Raw genomic sequence first — 23,191 nt, 5'->3', positions numbered from 1 at the left:
GGCTTCGGAATCAATCAAAACTCGCGGCAACTGCTCCAGAAGCGCCGTTTACGAAGACTCCCCTGAGGAGCCCAAGATAGTTAAAGAGAAAATAAATCAAGAAAGTGCATATCACGCAAAAGGTGGCGAGGGTGGGAGAGGCGACCGATAAGAATAGCAGCACTGAATGGACATTGATTTCTAAAGGGATTTCGTTGTTAAATATAATGAGGGTCAGGAAGGGGCCTGATTCAGTTTTGTGCCGCTACATGACTGCAATGCTCATTTTCTCCAAAGTGCGTGTTAGGAGGCCCAACAATGGCGCTCACATAAGGCAAAAGGGGTACAGACGGCATTACATTCACCACATTGTCAAAGGTCATAGAGCACTGCTCGCCCCCAAAACGTGCGCACGCGTTGCCTGCTGGACGGGAACGCATTACCGTCGGCGGGACAGCGGGATCGGTTTGGCAAACACGGTTTGCTCGGTGGAGACGAGACCCTGCTGCTCAGCGTTAGGGAAAGTACGGCATCGGGGGCTTGAGTAAATCCTGGCGTTACGATGTTAGCCCAGGCTCTAAAGAAATGATGTCCCCATAACCAATAGATAGATATCTGAGGAATGGAAAAAAGATGGCCATGAGCCCAGAGTGGGCAGGAGGGGGTATTTAGCAGCGATGCAGACCAGCTTGCAAGCGCAGCGACAGGGTTGGACGCAGGCCCGCGTCCGGCATAGCCTGTGCTGCGCCGCAGGGGGTCTGCAGTGGTAGGGATTGGGGGGGGGGGGGCGGCTATCCTCTGGATGGCCTTCCCTGCTTACAAGTTTCAGTGAGTTTGCCAGTGTTACACCCCCCCCCCTTTCCTTGGAAATGATAATGGACAAGTTCTTTAATTGCACAACTGATCCAGCCACGATGTGGTTTGGAAGGCAGCCAGCGGCTGGGAGGAAGCGAAGCCAGAGTTGACGAGGCAGCGCAACCGAGGGGGGAAAACTAAATAGATAAATAATAAATAGCACATTTCTAAGATTTGCTGGAACAGAACGCTTAGTGTTACAAATCAGGATAAGCTTATTCATATATATTGCACATTTTCTGTTTCCTGAGCTCAGAGGTGGATATTTTTGCTCCGTTATGCTCAGTCAGCCCAATCTACTGCTGAGGAAGCTGCGTATTGTCGAGCTGGTAGTGTGCCCTCGTATCCCAGATACGGCTTTAAGGACCCTACGTAATCCAGCGACGGCTGTGCTGCTGCGCTCTCACCGCACACCCAGCTAATCTCAGTGCAACACTCTGAACGCTACCGATGACAGAACAGACCCGATGTAATCCATCTGGCCGCGATATCAGTGCTTGCGTTTTTCCACTTGTATTATGAGGTGCAGACTGCCCGTTAGGCCAACGTTTAATAAAAGAAAAAATGTAGGCCAATTAACATGCTCTCTGACGCTGTAGGCACCAGCCAGTTTAACAGTTAGACCTGGCATTACATGTAGCCTGCTACCTGCATTAGACGTTATCCCTGTTGCCTCGTGTCCTGGGCTTCTGTGCTGAGTTTCATATTGTGCACAATATGAAACTCAGCACAGAACAAGAGTAGCATTTATTAATAGATGCCCAAATATTACAAACAAAAAGTAGTTGCTCAATTAAATTATAATACATTTTAAACAAAAATTTGGGTCAATTATTCAACCCCTAGGTTTAATATTTTGTGGAATAACCCTTGTTTGCAATTACAGCTATTAATCGGTTTTTATAAAGACCTGATCAGGCCGGCACAGGTCTCTGGAGTAATCTTGGCCCGCTCCTCCATACAGATCTTCTCCAAGTTGTCTAGGTTCTTTGGGCATCTCTTGTGGACTTTGATCTTGAGCTCCTTCCACAAGTTTTCAATTGGGTTAAGGTCAGGAGACTGACTAGGCCACTGTAACACCTTGATCTTTTCCCTCTTAAACCAGGCCTTGGTTTTCTTGGCCATGTGCTTGGGGTCGTTGTCCTGTCGGAAGATGAAATGACGACCCATCTTAAGATCCATGATGGAGGAGTGGAGGTTTTTGGCCAGAATCTCCAGGTAGGCTGTGCTATCCATCTTCCTGTGAACGCGGACCAGATGGCCGGGCTCCTTGGCTGAGAAGCAGCCCCACAGCATGATGTTGCCACCACCATGCTTGACTGTAGGGAAGGTATTCTTGGGGTCGTTTGCAGTGCCATCCTCTGGCCAAACGCCCCGGGTGTGGTCAGCACCAAAGACCTCGATCTTGGTCTCATCAGACCAGAGAACCTTGAACCAGTCTGCCTCAGAGTCCACCAAGTGATCATGAGCAAACTTTAGACAGGCCTCGACATGACGCTTTGAAAGCTAAAAGGTACCTTACGGGCTCGCCTGGAATGGGGACCATTGTGGTGGACTATGTTACTTATGGTATTTATTGAAACCAATGTCCCTACAGCCATGAGATCTTCCCGGAGCTCCCGCCTTGTTGTCCTTGGGTCAGCCTTGACCCTTCAGACAAGCCTGGCCTCAGCATGGGAGGAAACTTTGAAAGGCTGTCCAGGCTGTGGAAGGTTAGCAGTGGCTCCATAAGCCTTCCACTTCCGGATGATGCTCTCAACGGTGGAGGCAGGTAGGCCCAACTCCTTGGAAAGGGTTTTGCACCCCTTGCCAGCCTTGTGACCCTCCACAATTTTGTCTCTGATGGCCTTGGAATGCTCCTTAGTCTTGCCCACGCTGACCATGTATGAGTGCTGTTCACTTGTTTGGGGAGGGGCTTTTATAGTCAGAAAAGGCAGGAAAAAACAGAAAATTAATCCAAGCGTGTGAAGCTCATTGTTCTTAATATCTCAGTTACTTCTTAACACTTGAGGGAACCAAACAATGCTGGTGGTTTGAGGGGTTGAAGAATAATTGACCTTCTGATAAACTTTGCTAAATTAAAAAAAAAAAAAAAACAGAGAAATAACATTATTTTTTGCTGCATTTCACATGTCCAGGTCCAGCATCTACAGTCCAAATTTCACAATGCTAAGTTAACTCCAAATGTGTAAACCTGCAAAATCTGCAGGGGGTTGAATACTACTTGGAGGCACTGTATATAAAACAAAACCCACAGTCAAAACCACACATGTGAAAAGGCACGTCAGTACGAGTCGAACAAGCCCGGAGTTTGGCATGCCTGTCCTGGGGGGGGGGGGGGTTGGGTTGCAGGGGTTGACAAATTGCCTGATGGTTTTCAGTTGTTTATACTACTCACATGCTCAGAGCAATACATCACAGGAATCCTAAATGGCACCGTCCAATGAGAAGGACGCAGCACATTGGTGCAGTGTTCATTGCCTGCACGGCAAACCAAGGAACAGTACGCTACCAGACGGTTCGCTCCAAGAACATTTCCCTTACATGCTCCGTGACACCAATTACTCCCACATCTGGAATTCATCACTGTCTCGGGTCCAGCCAGGCCTCTCTCTACAGAAAGACTTAAAATACCCACAGGAGGAGCTCAGGATCCAAGTTGGTCCCTTAGAACAGTACCGGGCCCTGGCCCGTGACCTGCCTTAGTCACACCAGTACAAAAGACCCATGGACCTTAAATCCGTGACTGCTTCCTAAACAGGTTAACGTTGGCCTTGTTAGAATGCAAAGTGCATGCCCAAAAGAATAACTGGCGATTTTCCAATACCTACACAGACAATCTGAATTTCTGCTTTTTTTAAGTGTTAAAGAGTGGTGCTAAACTTCACCAATCCCAAAGCTCATCTGGGACTTCCACATAGCTTTTATTAAGACTACACATTCCTGTTAAAAAGAACATTTCCCAAGTTTTCTGATTAAGATTTAAGTTTGGTGGTGTGTGCAAACATTAATATTTTACACTATAATCCTTGGTGTTTCAACCATATCAGAACAAAAATAAAACATTGAATAAAAAAAGGAAATACAAGCAAAGGAAAGAGAACCAAACAAAATTGAAAAGCAAGACAAATGTGCTCATTACATTATTTTCTATAATAGAGTCCAGGTTTTAATCCTGTTCTCTGGGGCCAAGACTGAACAGCCAATTACCTCCAGTTCCATAAAGCCAAGGTCTCCATAAACCTAATTAATCCTATATCTAGATTAAATGTCACCCACTTCTAAACAGTCTTATCAGCTGAACAGTTTTGGGAACGCACGTACGTAGGCCTGCGTGCTCTGAAATGCGTACACACGCACGTACACGTGAGGTTGCGTAAACCCTAGAGAAGAAAGCCTGTAGGACGTCGCACGTGAAGTAATGCTTAAGAAATCTGGCACAGGGGCACAGCGCCTGAGCGCTCGGGTTCAAAACTGGCCCATCTGCATGCTACACAAACTTGCTACATGCACGGGCCTGTGATGGGTTGTGAAGGTGTCATCCTCTCCAGGTCACACGGAATATGTAGGAAGGACGACCCTGCGCGTCTGCAACGATTAACCTGCACCACAACCTGACCGTGCCACCGTCTCCTGCCATCTCCTTTCTACTGGAGGAATTCTGAAGTTCCAGCATTTGGCTGAAGATCCGAGCAACGATGGGTCCTCTAATCGTGACAAAGATTCCCACCCTTTTTCACCAGTAGCCTTGATTGCTTGAATTATTTGTTTCTGAAAAATCCAGATAAATGTAAAGGGTTCAGTAACTTTTTGCTCATACCAGGAGTTCCAGATTTGGAATCTCTGGTCTCAAAAAAAAAAAACCCAAAAAAAACGTATAGGAGTTAAACCGCTAAAACATTATATTCAGCAGAGTTTGAAATGATCTTGTACCATTTTCTATCAAATGCTTAGTTTTCGAGTTATAGATGGTGCCAGAAAAGTGTCTCCCACAAGTTAACAGGGAATTATTCAAGGGCATCAGTTTTGGGTTGTTGTTTTTTTTTTGCATTGTCTGCAACTCTAAAACCAGGCATGTCCCCCCCCCCCCCCCAAAAAAAAGTAAACAAATGTGAATTACTCTGAAAGTTGAACACGACGAGGTGCTCCGCAAGGCTTGGTTCTGCAGGGTGCTGGTGCCGCACGCGCTGCCCGACCAGGCTTGGTTAACAATTCAAATGAAGGGCAAAACACGGACTCAGCTCGTGCCGGAACAGCCTGCACGCGGCGATTGATGGCGCGAGGGCCGGTGAGCCGAGGGGAAACGGATTGCTGTATCTGACTTATGAACGTTTTAAATGACTCTGCAAACGCTCCCCTGCGGCTGCGAACAGGACGCGATCGCCGAGGGGTGGAAACGCGCTCGAAGCGAGCGCGTTTGCGGTCTTCCATCTTTGGCGCGAGGGCTGATTTACCGGCCGAACTTTTCATTACTCTATAATTGCTAAATGGACGATTGATCGGACTCCGCGCAGCGCTTTGATTTCCCTTCACGAACACGTCGTTCGATTCGTTATGTGCAAGATTTATGCAAAATACTACCCTGCCAAGATTTCATGCGCTCAGGGCATTTCCAATAACAGATGCAGCCTAGACAGCCAATGAGACGCTTTCGCCAGTGGTGACACTGCAAGACGGCTAATATTAATTTCAAAAACAAAGTAATAGTGAAATCACGCTGAACTAATGCTCCATTTCAAAATACTTATTCATGTCCTTATGGTGTCACTAAAGAGGATAGTCAGTAACGGCTAATGGAGCCAAAAAAACAGGATGAACTCTGAACAGGTGGATACGCACTGATGCACAAATAAACAGACTGTTCTCACACTCTAGCTGTAGTTCCTTTTCGGATTTGTACACGTCTGTCTGAATGTGAAAACTCGAATTTCTAAGGTCAAGTGCTGCATGGGGAATTTCCAACCATCTCAGGAGAGGCGGCTTTGCATTGCAAATGAGAGGAGGTGGTGAGAGGTCATGCCCGGTCACCGTAGGTAACCCAGCTCTCAGCTTCCAACTCTGACTTCCATGCAAAGACCGCCCACGCCTGGAGATCAGAGAGCCTACACCACACACACACACACACACACACACACACACACACACACACACACACACACACACACACACACACACACACACACACACACACCAAGCTCCTGCTTAGTACCTTAACCAGTGTGCGTGCACACACACACCACTCACCACAGAAAAACCAGTCCCAAACAAAACCTTCCAACAACTTTCGGAGGTGTCCGATCACCTCACTCCACAAACACACACAATGTCAGGCCGCCACTCAAACATTGAAGGTTAAGAGGTCTGAGGTTCCAGCAGGCTCAGGCCAAGAGACAGATCTGAGAAAGGCACTGGCAAGCTCCTGAAGGCGTTTGGGAAAACCCGTACACACGCACACGTCCACCCCCACACGCGGCCGCCGGCCCTCCTGAGGGTTCATCTTTTCCAGGCCTGACAGGCAGTGCTGCAGACAGTAATCCCTAAACGCAGGCCTGCGTGCTCTGCACACTCATTCGCTTACTCAGGGCATGCAAATGAGGTTCGGCACAGCAGCCAGGCTCCAGCCGTGGGGAGGCACCGGTTGCCAGAGTAACGGCACTTGTGCTACACCAAAAAGGGTACCTTGTAATCAAGAGCTCTGCGAGAAGGGGGGGGGGGGTGTCAACGAAAGCTTAAAAATAACCCACGAAGTCTGTAGGCCTGGCGTGGGACGAGGGAGGTAGTCTGTGCCTGCCCCGGCGTGGCGCCCTGGAGCTCGTGACCCAATGCTACCTGAGGCACACACAAATCAGGGCAAAGGGAAGCGGGCTCAAAGGGCATGCTACAACATGCCTGCACGCTCCTGCCAGGGTCACCGTGGTCACCCGAGCTCAGCGGCCGCGAGAGGGAGCGGCTCACGGTGTGTGGATCCATACGGGATGGATAATATCTAAATGGAGACTGGCAGAAGTGTGCAAGGGTGCATTTATACCCACCCAGCACATGCATGCGCTAGCAATTTACCCCCCACCCCGAATGAGCGCCCCTGCCCTAGCTATAATTAGCACGGCTCGGACCTGTTGACCTTTTTTTGTTCTCTTGAATGATCTGAGCATAAGACAAAGCCTGCCAGAGCAGTCACTCTTCAGCCACTCCCATTCACCTCAGCAACAGCCTCCAACAAGGAGAATACGGACATAAACAGCCACAGAACTGCAGTCCGTGAACCATCTGGTCCCAACATTCATATTACGTAAATACTCCCTACTTTCACCTACTCCAAACAAATTAGAGTCATGACCTGAAGCTTTCAAACTCGCATTCGCAAATTCAGAAACGAAGAATTTTCTGTCCCGTTTAAATGCGTGAGAAGTACTTAAACAAAAACAAAACAACAAAAGAGATTTCAGCATAATTTATGGGCAGAATGGGCAAATGAAAAAAGCTGTAACGATCAGCGCTGGAAACGTGTCAGGAAATGGGTCTGGCATCAGCGGCAGTAAAGGTGTCAGAAGGACGCACTCTGCCGAGCGTGTCTGCAAGGGAGGGCTGTGGTTTGGAACAGCTGGCTGTAGAAGAAGCGCTTTAAAGACCAGCGAGGGGGAAACCAAGATTACCACCCCCCCCCCAATCTTTTATTCATCTCCTCCTCTTTCCTCTGAGAATGTGACATTTGCTACCACGAAGTTCACCACCAGCAAAAAATAGAATAACAATATATAAATACAAGAATAATAAGACAAACAAGCAAAAAAAAAAAAAAAAAATATCCTAAAAAAAACAAACAAACCAAATAAATAAAACAACGAGCCGCAGCCAGTCATCTATTCAGCCATTACCGCCACATCAGGCGGTTAACAGAGCACCAAAGCTCAAGGACGTAGCAAGTGTCGCAAAGACTTCAGCAGCAGTTCACCAGTAGCAGCGGCGGAGCTGAAATAGTAGCAGGGATGACAGTGTTTGAGCAGCTGGGTCAGCAGTGTCGCTCCACGGCCTGGACAAGACTCTGGGACTCCCTCTGAGAGAGAGAGAGAGAGAGGCCAGAGTCATTTGACAGTTCCCCTTTCTTTGTGTGGTGAAGAGTTTTGGACAGAGGACAACAAGAGACATCCACACGGGCTAGATGTTGGGGAAGAACCCCAACCTCCTGGTCTGGTCTTAGGAGCATGTCAAGAGGAGACTGGAGCTCTAGGCGTCTTGCTGTGGTCACCGGGGGTGGGGGGACCTGCACTGAGGAATGCGAAGGCACAGGAAATGTCCAGGCCACCCACGAAAACAGCAGACAGTCCATGCGCGTTAAGCATTTGGTCAGCACAGCACCTGACCCTGATCGCACTGCGGTAATGGCCACATCCTTGTCTGTACCACACTTCCCCAGGTCACATGAGGAATAAGTGCAAAACATGTTTTGTTTTGTTTTTTTGGGGGGGGTGTGTGTGTTTTTTTGTCCATTTATCCAGCGAGACAATCCTTGAACGAAGTCATTCAAATTCCACATTTCTCTTGCTCAGCCCAACCCAAGTCTTCTCCAGGGCTTGGGGAGAGGTCATCGGCTCACTTAGAAGAGGGAAAAAGTTCTTATTAAAGCGCCACCACAGCACTACCGTAGTCTCCCACTAAAGGGCGGGGATTCAGTATTCAGAGGCAGAACACCTCTGAAAAGCAACAGCAAGGTGGGGGAGAGGAAGCACTCCATTCCAGTCGCTACTCAACATAATTAGAAAACAATCGCAATGCTGCCTTTTGTAATACTGTGACGAAGGCTAAGGGCAACAACCACACCTGGCTCTGGAACCCGGGTCCTACAGGGGGCAAACACGTGCCTCGACCACCGGACTACCAGGCCTCCGTCACACCACCCTCTCCTTCAGGGGGTGATGGTCTCCGTCACAAACACGGAAAAAGAACGCAAACCATTTTAGATAAAAATAGTTCAGGGAAATTCGCGCCTCTCAAAATCAGCGTGCTTTGTACTACATCTTGCAATTATTAAATCACAGTGTGTAGCAATATAATCACGCAACGTTTTACTGTGCAGTGTCGGTAACAACCAATTCGTGTAACTGCATTGGGACTTTCGCCCCGCACCCAGAGAGAGAGCGAGAGCGAGCGAGCGAGCGAGAGCACGACAGAAACGGCTTAGGAGTTGTGCAAGCTCCCCGACAATGGCTCGAGATATTTACATTAAAATGCTGACTCATCAAAGAGAGAGAGAGAGAGAAGGTGGTATCTCAACTGCCATGCATCTGCCGTTATTATCTTTTAGAACACAAGCAGCGTTGCTGACTGTAGTTACTGTTCACCTAATTAGCCACTTTCATTTGAGGAGCCATAAAAAAAATAAAAAGAAAGGTAACTGTGTCACAAGTGGTGGTGATAAAGGGGGGAGGATGGATGTATGCCAGCTCCCAGCCTCCTCTGTGTGGATCGAGTGTCAGCCTGAACACTGTGTGTGTGTTTGCACGCACAGAGTTGTGTTTCTACGAGTGGCGAGCATCATTTTAAGGGGCAGCAGTGAATGCAAACTCATCAACCTCCACTACAAACGCACGCACGCACGCACGCGCGCGCGCCCGTGCAGACATCCACACACCCCCTCTTTCATCGCTTTCTTCACATCTCCGCGCGAGCGCTCTCGGGGCAGTGCCAAAAGCCAGAGCAGATCACCGGGAGTCTCGGGATAAGGCTTGAGAAATATACGGACGGCGGCCACGCGCGCCGAGTGCCGCCAGCCTGACGTCGCCCTGCGGGGAGGAGCAGCGTGCCGAGGAGAGTTCCGAATAAACGAGGCCACTGAATTATTCAGAGGAACAAACTAAAAATTCAGGCTTCCCTTCTAGATAGCGACAAGAGGGCCAAACTCATCCGCGTCTCCCTGAGCCATCGGCGCCCCCCTCTCCCACTGCCGGTTGCCGCTGCTGCAATCAGAGTCGGGAAGGCGAAGGTCCTTTGAAGATTCCAGAAAAACAACAACAGGTAACTCTCTCCCTGCGCGTGTCTGGACACGTCCTTTCCTCTCTGCCTGCCACAGCGCGGGACCGCACCAGTAGGCTCGCACTAGGCATGGCCGTGCGAGAGCATTGCTCAGCACCATCACGATACGACTTTCGATAAATGAACAAATATTTAAGTGTGAACATTAGCCGCACAGTTCCTTGGTTGTTTTTGTGCGTTAATGGTTATACCGCAAATCGGGTGACAAACAAGTGCTTTTGAAATAATTTATTGGGCAAATTACACATGAATACTCAGCCAATTAAAAGGACAATCATTTAAAGAATTTAATTATATTAAAAAAAATCCTTCTCTTGCTCCCTTTAAAATATTTCCTTCTAACCTCATTGTCATGGGCCTAGAACACACAGGAAATGCGGAGGAAGCCAACACAAGTGTCCAAAATAGTCTAACGAAACCAAACATAAAAGCGCAAGGAGAACAAAAGAAAGCCCACGTAACACCCAGTGACCAACAACAGTCATGGAAACCAAAATGGCTTACAAAGAGCAGGACATAAGGTGCTTTTCCGCACGCTCATCCCCTCAATCAGCCATCATGCTAACTGCCTAGCTAACCACCAAATTGACACCAATCTGAGGGGAGTAAAGTGGCTTGGCATGACTGGCCAAAGGACGCGAGCGCTTCATCCGATAGGACAAATAAGAAAATAAAAAGGTTTATTTACACGTGAATGTTTCTTAAGCGCTACGGCTTGGGCAGTATGTTTATCGCGCATGTTCAAATCGCGATGAAAATGCAATTTAGCGGTCAGAACTACTGATGAGCAAAGCTGACAGCACTTCCCTTACAGGCAGCAGGCATGTGGCAAGATTTCTTATATATATATATATATATATATATATATATATATATATATATATATATATATATTACACACACACACACACAGGATGACAGAAGTCAGTGTAAGCATTTCTGTCCCCACCAGTAAGTTCAGGAAATGTTTGAGGATGAGGGGTGGAAGCAAGACAAATGGCGGCAAAGAGCCGCAGACTTCGGATCAATACGAGGCCTCTCCTGATGAAACGGTGTTGATAAATCAGGGAGCCAAGGCAGGCCTTGCATGGCCACTTCACCCCAGAGACATGCAAATCCCCGCTCATCATCAGTCGACAGGTGGGCTGTGGCCCGTGGTGGGGTTGCCAGAACCCTGGCAGCGGAGCCCTGGTGCAGCTCACGGCCACCAGAAGGACGAGTGAGCCGCTCTGTGCCGGCTAACGTGCAGAGCTGCAGTGGCACAACAAAGACCGACTTAAACCAGCACCCTGAGGCAGCTGGGCAGTCCACAGGCCCACTACACACCCGACGACCACGCCCCACGACCTCAACACGAACGCCTCCAGTCGGACCCGGCCCCAGCAGAGAAAATGGCACAAGCTCGTTGACACGGTTTTTCCTATTTTGTTGGTTTTTTTTTCCCTGCCCTAGAGCCATGTTTTGAAGGCAAATAACCAGAAACCAGCTGCTCGGGCTACGTCCGCAACCACGAACAATTCTGTCTCCCTAAAAACAAACGCCTGGGAGATTCCCTCACCAGCTGCGCTTGGATGATTAAATTTGCCTAGCGACGGCCAACTTTCAGGCTGTGACCAGTGGGGATTGCCGTACCACCCCCACCAGCAGGACGAGCGTGGAGCGCCCCAGAGGCAACTCGCGCGCTGCGCACGTGGGCGTGTTGCCACGGCCTGGCCTGGGGCGGGTGCACCCGACAAACCTGAGCAGCAGGTTTGCTGTGGATGGATGCCTTCCCTCTGACGCACTCAGCCCAGACCTCTCCCACCTGGCCCCGGGCACTAGCAGATCTGGCCAGGCCTCGTGGTGGAAGACGGGTGTCCGGAGTGGCTCCAGGCCCACGTGGGGGAAAGGAAACCCTGAAGAGCGGAGAGAACTGGCCTCACGGCACAAAGGTCTGCAGTAGCTTTTTGCCATGGGACAACGTTAGTTAACACATGGTGAACCCAAGCACCCCGTCTTCAGATCTCCTCAGGGGGGTCACTCTGGGTAAACACATGCATCAAACGTTCACCCACTTACTAAATCTACTTTCAACTGCGGAAGGGAGATCTACCGCCTGGGGCGTCAGAACAGGCGGCTGGGGGCACGCAGTCATCCAAACAGGATATGACATGTTAAACACTGAAATGCAAAGACTCACCATCGGAATGTGCAGCGGACACATCACGGCCTAGTCTGTCATTATCTTAGCCCCTGACTGTGTTGGTGTGTCTGCAGACAATTTACCAGAACTTTTCCAGAACTCACAGCCACACAAGCACTTCCTTACTTTCAGCTACCAGCCGGTGCAGTATGGCCCGGAGGAACGGCTGGGAACGCGCTACATTTTGGAAGTGGAATGCTTTTGTCCTTCCATACGGTTTCCGTGTTTCTCGAAGAGGCTTCCAAATTGAATGCCATCGCATTTCCGTCAGGCCTCCACCCTACCCACAATACACTAGTAGAGTCGTGGACTTGAAAGCGCATCAAAGATCTGCGCGACACTGCATTCCTGTGAATGACAGACAACCTTGAAGTTGCCAGAGCCATCTTCCACAGGTCTTCTCAAGGCCACATCATGGAACGTTGAGACTTAGTGAAACAGGACAGGGGACAGGGGCTGACAGAGGATAGGGGTCTCTGCGGTGATGAGGGCACCAACACAAACAGAGTGGTGTGGCACCGCAAACCTGCGGGTGTTCGCAGCCATGGAGACGAGGGCGGATGTACCGACCTAGGGACTGCTGGGAAAGGTGGCCTGCATGATCACCACACCGCTCTTCCTGCACACTGCTGCTATCTACCCGGCTCACGCTGCCAGTCTCGGGAGGATTTAGGCCCAACAGGTTAGAGGTGGCAACAGGTTACAGGAGCAGTACCGTGCAGAAACATGTCTGAAAGTAGTTTTTGAGCAGTGTCACCAGTAAGGCAACAATCCAAACCTCTTTTTCTCATTGCACATGGTCATCTGCAAATGACCCGACATATTTAAAGTTTATAATAGGGATACAAGAACAAGACCAAGACGCATCTTATCGAAAACCGATAAGCAATATGCTCCACAGGCAGTGAATGTAACAATATTGTGCTGAACTGCACTACTTGGTTAACACTTGTTGCCACTTGACACAGTAGTCTTCAAACCAACCCCCTGTGAATCATCTTAACTCTACCTCTCAATCTCTCAGTTTAACTGTGACAAAGGGATCATTAGTCAGTGGTGGAGTGGAGATCGCTGACCTCAAGCCGGGGGCGGGGGAACAAACGTTAAGTGCGGGAACATTATGTGACAGGAACGTTTGCACAGAAAATCGATGAAAGGGTAAATTTAAAAGGTTTCTGACGTCCGTAATGAGTGTGGTCTCAGCCAACAGGGTCACTGACGTACGGCAGTGAAGGGTGATATCAGGGGCGAAGTTTTTTTTTTGCCGGTTTCCTTGCGCAGAGGTAAACTTGCCAACAGGCGACTTCCGCCACGCTCAATACATTTACACTTTACTGACATATTTGTTTGCCACGTCCATAGGACGCGCGCACTACGGCGAGGCTATACGAGTCGCTGAAGGAAAGGAGACGCCAAAGTTCCCGTCTAAACGGTCACCACACTAATAAGGGGGCATTGGGAAGTTACATATCGAGCCCGCGCAAAGCCCGCAGAGAGCTTAGCCTGGAGACCGGGCCGGTGTTTGATTAACGGCGGCCGGCCATCTCATTTGGCGAGCTGCGTTTCCATGCACCGCGCTCACGAAGTTGTGCGGCAAGTTTCCGAGCTAACCACGCGGCCCCCACGGTGAGTAATGTACCGACTACTGCACCAGGAAGGAAGTGAACTCCCACTTAACGCAGTCTTCATGAGAGAGAAGTGCCCAACTACTCAACACTAACCGCATTCGCAATGGAGCGAGCTTCTCCTTCGTCTTAATTACGTTACACGTTTAACACGCCAGCAATGTTCGCTAAAGAGACGAGACTGTCAGTCGGCGATAAAAAACAAACAAACAAAAAAACGTAAGTTTGCTCGTCAGACTAGCCTTGCCATCTTCCTCAGACTGTTCGTATCGCGTCTGCTGCTCAGCCGACGCGCCGGTGGGGTGTACCGGACCAGGTGTGTGGCGGTGGCGGTGGGCTGAAGACACTTACCAGGCGGTTCAGCCTCCTCCGCAGCATATTTCTCTTGTGTCTTCTTCACCGTCCGAAGACGCCGCGAAACCGCAGTTACCTTCGTCTCTGCCGACTACAAGCCAGTAACTATAAGGCGAGGAACTTCGCATGTACGGCGGTAATTACGCGTCTTAGCTAGCTATCTATTTCCTATTCTGCGCTCCCAGTCTATATGGAACGCGGCAGTGAAGGTACATTCTTTCCGTTTCGCTTCGGTTCTCCGTTCTCGAACCATTCGCATTTCTCTCACGAGGTATTCCGCAGTCGCGTGCGAGCGTCTGTGCTATTCGCGAGAGCTCCCGGTCAGCGGCATCCCGTACTATGTATGCCCTGTTGCTGAGCCTCAGGAAAAGGGGGGGACGCTTGTGGCGAGAATTCCGGTTGAATAGACTGCACAGGATCACGGCGCGACGGAGAGAAAGTGACCGGAGTTGTGTGGCGAAGGATGCGCGTCTAGCTCGGCCGTCGCCGCCTCCTTTTCTCCTTAACCCCCTGTCAAACAAATTTTACTCTACAACGCCAGCCACTACGCCCCAAACCCCGCCCTATGTTAAACCGTAGTGTCGTGGTGCTTCATGGGAAATGTAGTATTCAAATTTATTTTTTTTTTAAGTTTGCCTTATTTCCAGCATTATTTCAATGCGTGGATTTTAAAACAAAACGCGAGACAGGCCTATAGAATCCCTATTTGTGATCTATTTTACTGATGAAGAGAACAGTGCGTTTTAATATCTCGACGGCATGGACTTGTCTACGCGCATATATCTATATATATCTATATATATCTATCTATCTATCTATATCTATATATCTATATATATCTATATCTATATATATCTATATCTATATATATCTATATCTCTATATATATATATCTATATATATCTATATCTATATATATCTATATCTATATATATCTATATCTATATATCTATATATATCTATATATATCAATATATATCTATATCTATATATCTATATATATCTATATCTATATATATCTATATATATTAGATAGATAGATAGATAGATAGATAGATAGATAGATAGATAGATAGATAGATAGAGAGAGCGTGCGAGCGATTGCACCAGACGTTGTGGGCCTACCAGACCAAGATCATGACTGCTTTAAGACTAAGACAGAAGGCTTAATTACTACAAGATAGTAGTCTTTTCAGAGAAGCTGCACTAAACCAGGCCGTAGAACATACACCAGCTCTATATCGCAAATCCAAGACTGCTCCACTTGGTGTTAGTCATTCATTTTTGAGTCCCTCGCTAACGCCTGGTGTTGGATAGATTTGGTTTTACCTCCCCCGTGTGGTTGACACTGACTGCAGCCTAGAAAACTGTTTTAGGCCAACAGTTGCTTAAATCCTTAAAGTAATACTTGCTTAAGTTTTAGAATGAGGATATTATAAGACTTTATATCATACAGTGGCGCGCATAGTTGAACAGTATACAAATCATGATTTTATGCGTAATAATATTTTGTTAGAGTAACAATATTTTATGTTAGAGGCTTATGTGGTTTGCCTAAAGTTAACCACTATTTGTGCTATGTACAAGTTAGCACGAAGCTAAAATTCACTTTCAGTCTAATCACAATTTGTGAAAAATATAGGCTACTATATTTGACATTACAAATAAGTACAAAGTTATCAGCTGAATTATCCGTGTCTACTTAGACTACAATCATATAAGGATCTTTGTGCATTATTCATTGTTTGCGGAACGGCCTTATCTCTATCTTAACTTTCACTGCTTACACACGCAGGTCGGCCCTCCTCATCTGTTTGTTGCTGCTTTCTTGACGTATTGTGTGAATTAATTGCGCGCAGACATTTTCAGAGCACGTTGTCGCCGCCCCTTTTGAGGTCGTTATAATAGGCGGGTTGCCAGATTATCTTGATTTCCGTTCAGGGGCTTGTGCTTTCTTTCTCTTTTGTTCTGGCCTTTGCATGCTGCTCCTCGCGTCATTATTTTTGTCGTAAACCAGAATAAATTGTGAAATTTGGCGCCTTATAGTGTTACTAAACAGACAGCAAAAATATAATTAATGTGTGTAATGGATCGTGACCTTTGTTGGTCCTCCCTTGGCCTCGTAAACTTGTACTATATTAGTGCTAGTTTTATTCATTGCCTAGCTGTTTATTGTATGTGATTGGGGAGGACCTCAGTGTATTGTATCAGATATTCTACAAGACAAAGATATGCTCACACATATACACAGATATACAGTCCACAGTAAAGCTTTACTTCACATAACCATTATACACAATACATTAATATTTAACAAGGTTTTCAGGAAAAAGCATTTTAGTTTAAACATACCTCACTGAACTACACTACTTAAGAGTTTAACTTATTTTATTTACGGATTAGTGAAGACCATACAATATACCAGCAGACCGCAAACAGTTAAACTGCACTGCAGAACTGGGTGTGGTAATGGCTGATATGAAAAGATAAGGGTGTTATGAGTTTGGCAGTGGTAGGAGATGAAGTATAATTCCTGTGTAGAGCGAGGGCAGAGCCTCAGAGTGCTTGACTCCCAAAGAATAAAATCACCAACTTCCTACTTCCTGTAATAGCTAATGGAAGTGTGTTTGTGAGGCTGCAACACTCCCTCTATTTGATAAATATTAGGTCATCTAAATCTAGCCTATAATGTTATATAACTCTATATAAAGTGTAGTTTAATTTCTAGTGTATTATTTTAAAAGGGGCATAATTCCAGATTTTTGCAAGAATATTCTCAGTGGACAGGTAAATGCTATTACTCCATTTCACGCATCCTGTGGAGAGCCAGATGAAGGGGAAAAGAGGGCCCACATGAGGCAACCACAGGTGTAGGTAACTACAGGTGTAGGTAACTATACATATAAGCATCTGTAGGTATAGACAACTATAAATATAAGCATCTATTGGTATAGGTAACTAATAAGTATATGTAACTATGGGTATAGACAACTATAAGTATATGGAACTATAGGTATATGTAACTATAGGTATAAGTAACTATGGGTATAGACAACTATAAGTATATGGAACTATAGGTATATGTAACTATAGGTATAAGTAACTATGGGTATAGACAACTATAAGTATGGAACTATAGGTATATGTAACTATAGGTATAAGTAACTATGGGTATAGACAACTATAAGTATATGGAACTATAGGTATATGTAACTATAGGTATAAGTGACTATGGGTATAGACAACTATAAGTATAAGCATATATTGGTATAGGTGACTGTATAAGCAACTGTAGATATAGGCAACTATAGGTATAAGTAACTATAGGTATAAGTAACTATAGGTATAAGTAACTATAGGTATAGACAACTATAGGTACACATACTTTGTACAGTAACTTATTTTCTGAAATATAAGAAATAGGAAATTTTACACTTTTAGATTTATTGCAGAAATATGCCAAAGGAACTGAATTTGGAGAGGAAAAACTGTTAATAGTATAGCAAACTCAAGCGCAGGGCCAACTCTTTCTACTACAGGACAGATCAGTCTCATCTGTATATAGGAAATATAAATAAATCATTTTCCCACTGCATACATGCAATGCACGTATATACATGCATGGCAAATATGATCTATCGAACAATACCTAATGTCAAAATGTCTTATTGTATCAGTCAAAACTTCAAATGTCTCATTGTATCAGACACGACTTCTTCAAAGTATCAAAGTGTCTTGTAGGACCGATTGCGTGCAGTGTGGAGGAGAAAATTAAGTATAATGTCATATTTCACATGACGCATAAATTTTATTATATTTAATAATTTCTTTTTATTAAGCCGTTCGTATAAATTGACGTTTGTGTCGAAATGAAAGCATTTTTACGTTTTTAAGACAGCAGAAAATCTGTAATTTTAAGTAAGCCCGCAAGAGGGCAGTGTAATGTAGGATAAATATCTTTCTTTGCTGCCGAGAGATTCAAGACCACCCGTCCACTAATAATAATAATAATAATAATAATAATAATAATATTAAATACTGTTCCCGAGCCGCTTTATCGGTTGTACAAGTCATCGTTTGACAGTTTTTTAAGCGACGAGTTCTTCAAAGCAATGTAATATTGGATTAGGTTTACAGATAGCCCAAGACTGGGCTTAATTAGGAAAAAAAAAGAAAAAAAAAGTGAATAAACAGGAATTAAGTTCGGAGATATTTTGCTTAAGCAAGCAGGTAAGTAGGCTAAATACGCATGTAAATACATAAACTGAATATTCTAAATAGGTCAAATTAATTGTATAACCAGTTTATATTAGGATAATGCATTATTTAAAGTTAAAAATCAAACCCTAAAAATTGTTTGGATAGATATTTTTTTAAATGTCATAAAACATATAATGCCATAATCATACTTGGCGTTCAGATCATCTCGGAATTTCGTGTTTCGTTTTGGAGAAACTGTCAGTCCTGGTCAGTATCTGATTTAAAAAATTAAAGCTTTGTCATGCCATGTCATCTTGTCATAACTCAAAGCAAATGTGAATGTAAGACCTCTTGAAAGCATCAAACGTTTGCCTTGCCTGTAGCTCTACTGATTTATATGTCATAGGACCATAATCAATCAATTATGCAGGATCTGACAAAATTATACGAACACGGAAGCTTAAGGTAACGTGTTTTTTATGACATTTATCAAGCATGTATGGAACTTTATTCTTGTATGAAAAATTAATCAGTTATCCTCATACAATGATTATTTAATACAATGGTAATGTAAACAAGGCAATTAGGACTTCAGTACAGGTTTTGACTGCAGAGATCTAGTGATGATTGGGCGGGGGGGGGTGTCACACAATCCGTTGGTGCCAGAGGTCAGAAATTAGAGCGATAATATGTTCTCCAGTCCTTCAAATAGATATCAGGCCCCCCGAGCACTCTGCCGGTGCCTCTTTCCTTGGTCACTCTGGGTCTCTGCACCCAGTCCTGTAGGGTGGTCTCCATGGAGGAGTCCTGGCTTGCTAAAAGTTGTGAAACTTCCCCAGCCATCTGTCCTAAAAGACCCCCCCACCCCACCCACTCCACCCCCCAGCGTTCTATCTTCCCTGCCTCCTTCGACGCATCCCTCATTCCCACAGCGAGCCTTTGTCAGCAGTTCCTGGGCCCGGACTAGGCGTGGCGCGCCGGGAAGCCGGGGCGGCCGGGGCTTTCACAGACACCTGCGGATGAGACAAAGGGACGAGGGTGCCGGCACTGGGGACAGATTGATGCTTTGTGCGCCGAGGTGAGAGAGTGCGAGGGAGAGGGAGAGCGTGTGTGACGGAGGGTGGAAGACAACGAAAGAGAGCGAGAGAGAGAGGGAGAGAGTGGGATGGATGGAGGGAGAGAGAGAGAGAGAGAGAGAGACTGGGGGAGAAGGGGAGAAAGAGGGAAAGAGAGAGGAAAAAATGTAGAATATATGTGTGGGTACGCGTAGAAGCAGAGTGAGAGTTTACCGGGGGGGGGGGGGGGGGGGTTGTCACTCCAGCCTGTGTGAGACCAAGCTTTTGAGGCCTCGGAGAGATGGACAGCTTTTGTGGTGCTGCATCGCTGCACAATAGTGGGGCTTTTATGGGCGGTGAAGCTAGAGCAGGCTTTGGCCAAGGATTGAGGGGATCTTGGTGGTTAGAGGGGGAGCGCCAGAGCTGGGGGGGGGGGAGTAGGGCCTGTTTTACGGCTCCTCTTAGAAGGCACCAATTCATGGGCATTCAGTACATCGCTCGTTATTCAGTGAATGCAGCCAGCGCAGGAATGCAGCGGGATCAATTAGAATGGGTTAGCAGATAGCACGGCGCAGAAGAAAAAGCTCTCTCCCCCTTTTGCTTGCAGGACAACACAGGCCCACTATAGAAGGTGTCAGGACCACAAAGCCTTTTTTGTGATTCTCTCTCCATTACATTACCAGCGCAATATGTAAGGTGGGGATTCTTTTGATTCAAATTAAGTGGAAAAAACACTAAATCCTATTTTTATTCAGCAAGGAGAATGGTGTTATACTCTATAAAGGTCTTTAACTACTTATCTGTGGCTTAAAATCTCCCTGGCTCCCTTTCTGTTACCGCGGTCTCTCTCGCTCGCCGGCCGCATTATATTTATTCAAAGGCAGAGGGTCAAAGACAGACTGTTAAACAGAGCTGCTTGTAGCATTAACTGCCCCATCACTCTTAATTGTATATCAGTGGGTCAACGGTTTGTTGTGCTGGCCCCCTCTTTTTAAGAAAAGAGGGTGTGAATTAAAAGTGTCTCTTGTAAGCTATTGTCAGTGGTGTGCTTGGTCTGCCACTTGGGCTACTCTGGGCCTTGTGGACAATGACTCGCTCTCTAACTTCCAGCATCCAAAACAAAAGAGCGGAAAGGCTAGAGTATCCTTTGATGATCAAATGTCTGGGCCACGCATAATTCCATTATTTTTACAACAGAAGGGTGCACCAGGGGCGCACGTTTGAACTAATTAGAGTCCCATATTTCCTGGGTGACAGTCCTCCGTGACTGCAAAACAGATGCAAACTCTTCTTTTTTTCCCCCCCTTTTCTTTTTAGCCTCCTCCGAGGAAGTTGCTGTGAGACGCAGAAACGTAAAACACACAAATAAATAAATAATCGCGAATTAAATTTAAACACCGTCTCCACAGTTCTACAGCGTGAATGTTTTACTCCCCCCTCCCACCCTCCTTTTTTTGCAGCAGGTCTTCGTGTTTTGGTGTTTGGGCACGTTAAAAAGTGAAGTTTCTAGATGCCGCTAACAGGAAGAAGTGTTAGCAGGATGTCAAATGTGTTGAATTGCATCACCCATTTCCTCATGCTTCTCCCAGCAGAAGGATCCAGCTGGCACATGTGCACAAATGGATTTGAGGATTTTTGTTCTGCACAGATTTAATGCGAACTAACTAGGAGGAACCTCTCATAGCAAAGGTGTTTGCTTGAATATGAGCAATTATGCTTCATTTGGAGCTAAATGAGGGGAATTTGCATCCACTGAAAGGGAAGCGGGTTCTAAACTGCGCAGAAAGTGCAGTAAATTGGTGCAAACGCAGCAACATGCAGACATACATCTCCAGTATAATTGTATAATTGTGGAATGACTTTAAATGCAGCCTTCCAATTAAACTTGCTTCTTCGGTAAGGCAAAGAATCGGCGCTAAGCCGTGCTGAAAATCGTAGAATTGCCATATTGTAAAAATTGCCTCCTTCAAGGGGGATCATTTGCACCAAAATGGGATATCTGGAATATGGACAGATGTCTTCACATGGCGAAGAGGAATGAATTGGCATAGCGAGGTCGGGATTGGCCTCTGAAGAGAGAGAGCAGTGGAGAGGAAGGGAGACCCACAGACTTCCTGCCCTGTGTGGCAAAATCGGGACCTCCGGTTGCTCGAGGAGTGTAGCTGTCTCGACTCATTTCTGACTCCCTTCTCGGGGAAGGGAGTCAGCCCCGCAGCTGCTATTAAGCCTGCTATGTGTGAAAGTTAATAAAGGAATAAACTGTCATTTACCTGCACAGTGCAAAGGACACTTTCTCGCGCTTTGCAGCAGAGGAGCTTATGGCGGCGGCAGCGTGTTGTGCATTAGCGCTGCAGCCCGCAAGGCCTCAAAACAGCCCACGAGGCCTCAAACAGCCAAGCCTGTGTCTGGATTAAACTTCGCAGCAAACAAAAGGAGGCTCAAGTAAACGGTTCATGAATGCTGATTAATTGATGCCATTTTTCTGTAGTGTGCCATGGAGATTTAGCCGGAGCGGGCACACCGGGTGGGGTTGCTGGCACAGGACCCAGTTTTTAAAACCCACCGCATTCCTTTGTGTGGTCGTAAAAAGGGCTGAAATTTCATCGGCTGAGGCTTCCCTCACCTGCGATTGAATTTCTTCAGCAAAATGCACGGGAGAATTCATTCGAAAATAACCGATCAGTCTAAACTCAGTTAATAAGGCTGTTTCCCTGAACAGGGCAGGGAGCGGTGCAAGCGGTACGTCCGAAACCGGCCGCCTGGCTCAGCTCCACGCTGGTCTGGGTAACGGGGCTCGGCCGAGGCAAGGGGGGCAGTGGGGGTTCCCACGATGGGGGTAGCAGGGGGTAGCAGGGGGTAGGTGGCACAGGTGTCCAGGGACATCATGAGGGTGGCCCAGGCCCTGAGGGGTGAAGCGTTGGCCCATAGCCCACCTCAGTGTGGGGCTCCAAGGGGCCAGCTCAATAGGCTGGGTTCCACTTGATGGCGAGAGAAAGGGCCATTTCAGCCTCTGCCCAGCAGGAAGGATCTGCTCGTGGAAGCCCTCTTTCAGGAGTCTCTGTTTGTCTGAAGGCTGTCACAGCAGACGAGTACTCAGCAAACAGCGTGAACAAGGATTTGAACCAGAAAACCAACAGAGCCTTGACAATATTGTGATTGGGGCTTGTCTCCCTAGAGGAGGCTGAATAGCCAATCGAGAGCAGGAGCAGGCGTGCATTCGGAGCGGGACGTGGATTCCTCCCGGCCGCCTTTCAGGAAGGGCCGAGAAACCGTGGCGGGACACACTGGACTGGGTGTGTGACAGGGAGAGTCAAAATCCCACATGCCTGAACCTCAGAATTGCATGCTGCAATTCTTTTCCTGTTTGTTATTACAAACAGCACAGGAATTATTCATTATTGAATGTCCTAATAAAAGCCAAGGTGATTATAGATGATTATATATATATACATATATATACATATATATATATATATACATATATACATATATATATATATATATATATATATATATACATATATATATATATTTCCAAAAATTCCTTTTCTTTATGTCTGTACCATTTGTTAGAATATTGTTAACGGAGAGCTGTGGGAAAGCTAAGGTCGAGATCCAAAATCTTGGAAGAGCTCATGGTTTTATTTTGCCCTATCTACCAGCATACCTAAGAACACATACTCCTGGACTTGTTCTCACCCGATCTGGGAACTGTACAACCCAAAAAGGTGATCTGGCAGAGTTCCCATGGCTTGAAGAAACATGGCAGTCTGTAAAAGTGTGCAGGCCGGTGACGACTTAAAAGGCAGCGCCAAGCCTGTGTGTGCTCGTTTTCAGAAGGAAATTCACATCTTTTACGCTAAACTCCACCAGACGTTCCTTTCACTGGCTCGGAACAGGCAGGCCGCAGG

General features: G+C 46.5%; 1 protein-coding gene and 1 long non-coding RNA gene across 14 annotated transcripts in view; both read right to left on the bottom strand.

Moving 5' to 3' along the window:
- Positions 1-14,540, bottom strand: part of atp11c (ATPase phospholipid transporting 11C (ATP11C blood group)) — a 40,902-nt gene extending 26,362 nt beyond the window's left edge. For 11 of the 12 annotated variants that reach the window (XR_014117538.1, XR_014117539.1, XR_004776724.2 and 8 more), the window contains exon 1: positions 14,023-14,540. Coding sequence is in view for 9 of the 12 variants with exons in the window: in XM_035532131.2 (XP_035388024.2) it covers positions 14,023-14,049 (27 nt within the window). In the remaining 3 variants the exon portion in view is untranslated. The remainder of the gene's footprint in view (positions 1-14,022) is intronic. The other variant, XM_035532130.2, reaches the window with a different exon arrangement.
- A 1,774-nt stretch (positions 14,541-16,314) lies between these two features.
- LOC118242268 (uncharacterized) overlaps positions 16,315-23,191 on the bottom strand; it is a 55,115-nt gene continuing 48,238 nt past the window's right edge. For both annotated transcript variants that reach the window (XR_014117587.1, XR_014117588.1), the window contains exon 10: positions 16,315-19,238. This is a non-coding gene — a long non-coding RNA (uncharacterized LOC118242268). The remainder of the gene's footprint in view (positions 19,239-23,191) is intronic.

The sequence above is a fragment of the Electrophorus electricus genome, chromosome 16 (assembly GCF_041902795.1).
Source record: "Electrophorus electricus isolate QZ-2024a chromosome 16, ASM4190279v1, whole genome shotgun sequence".
NCBI classification, from domain to species: domain Eukaryota; kingdom Metazoa; phylum Chordata; class Actinopteri; order Gymnotiformes; family Gymnotidae; genus Electrophorus; species Electrophorus electricus.
The sequence above is the reverse complement of the archived record's forward strand: the minus strand, read 5'-3'. Positions and strand labels throughout refer to the sequence as shown.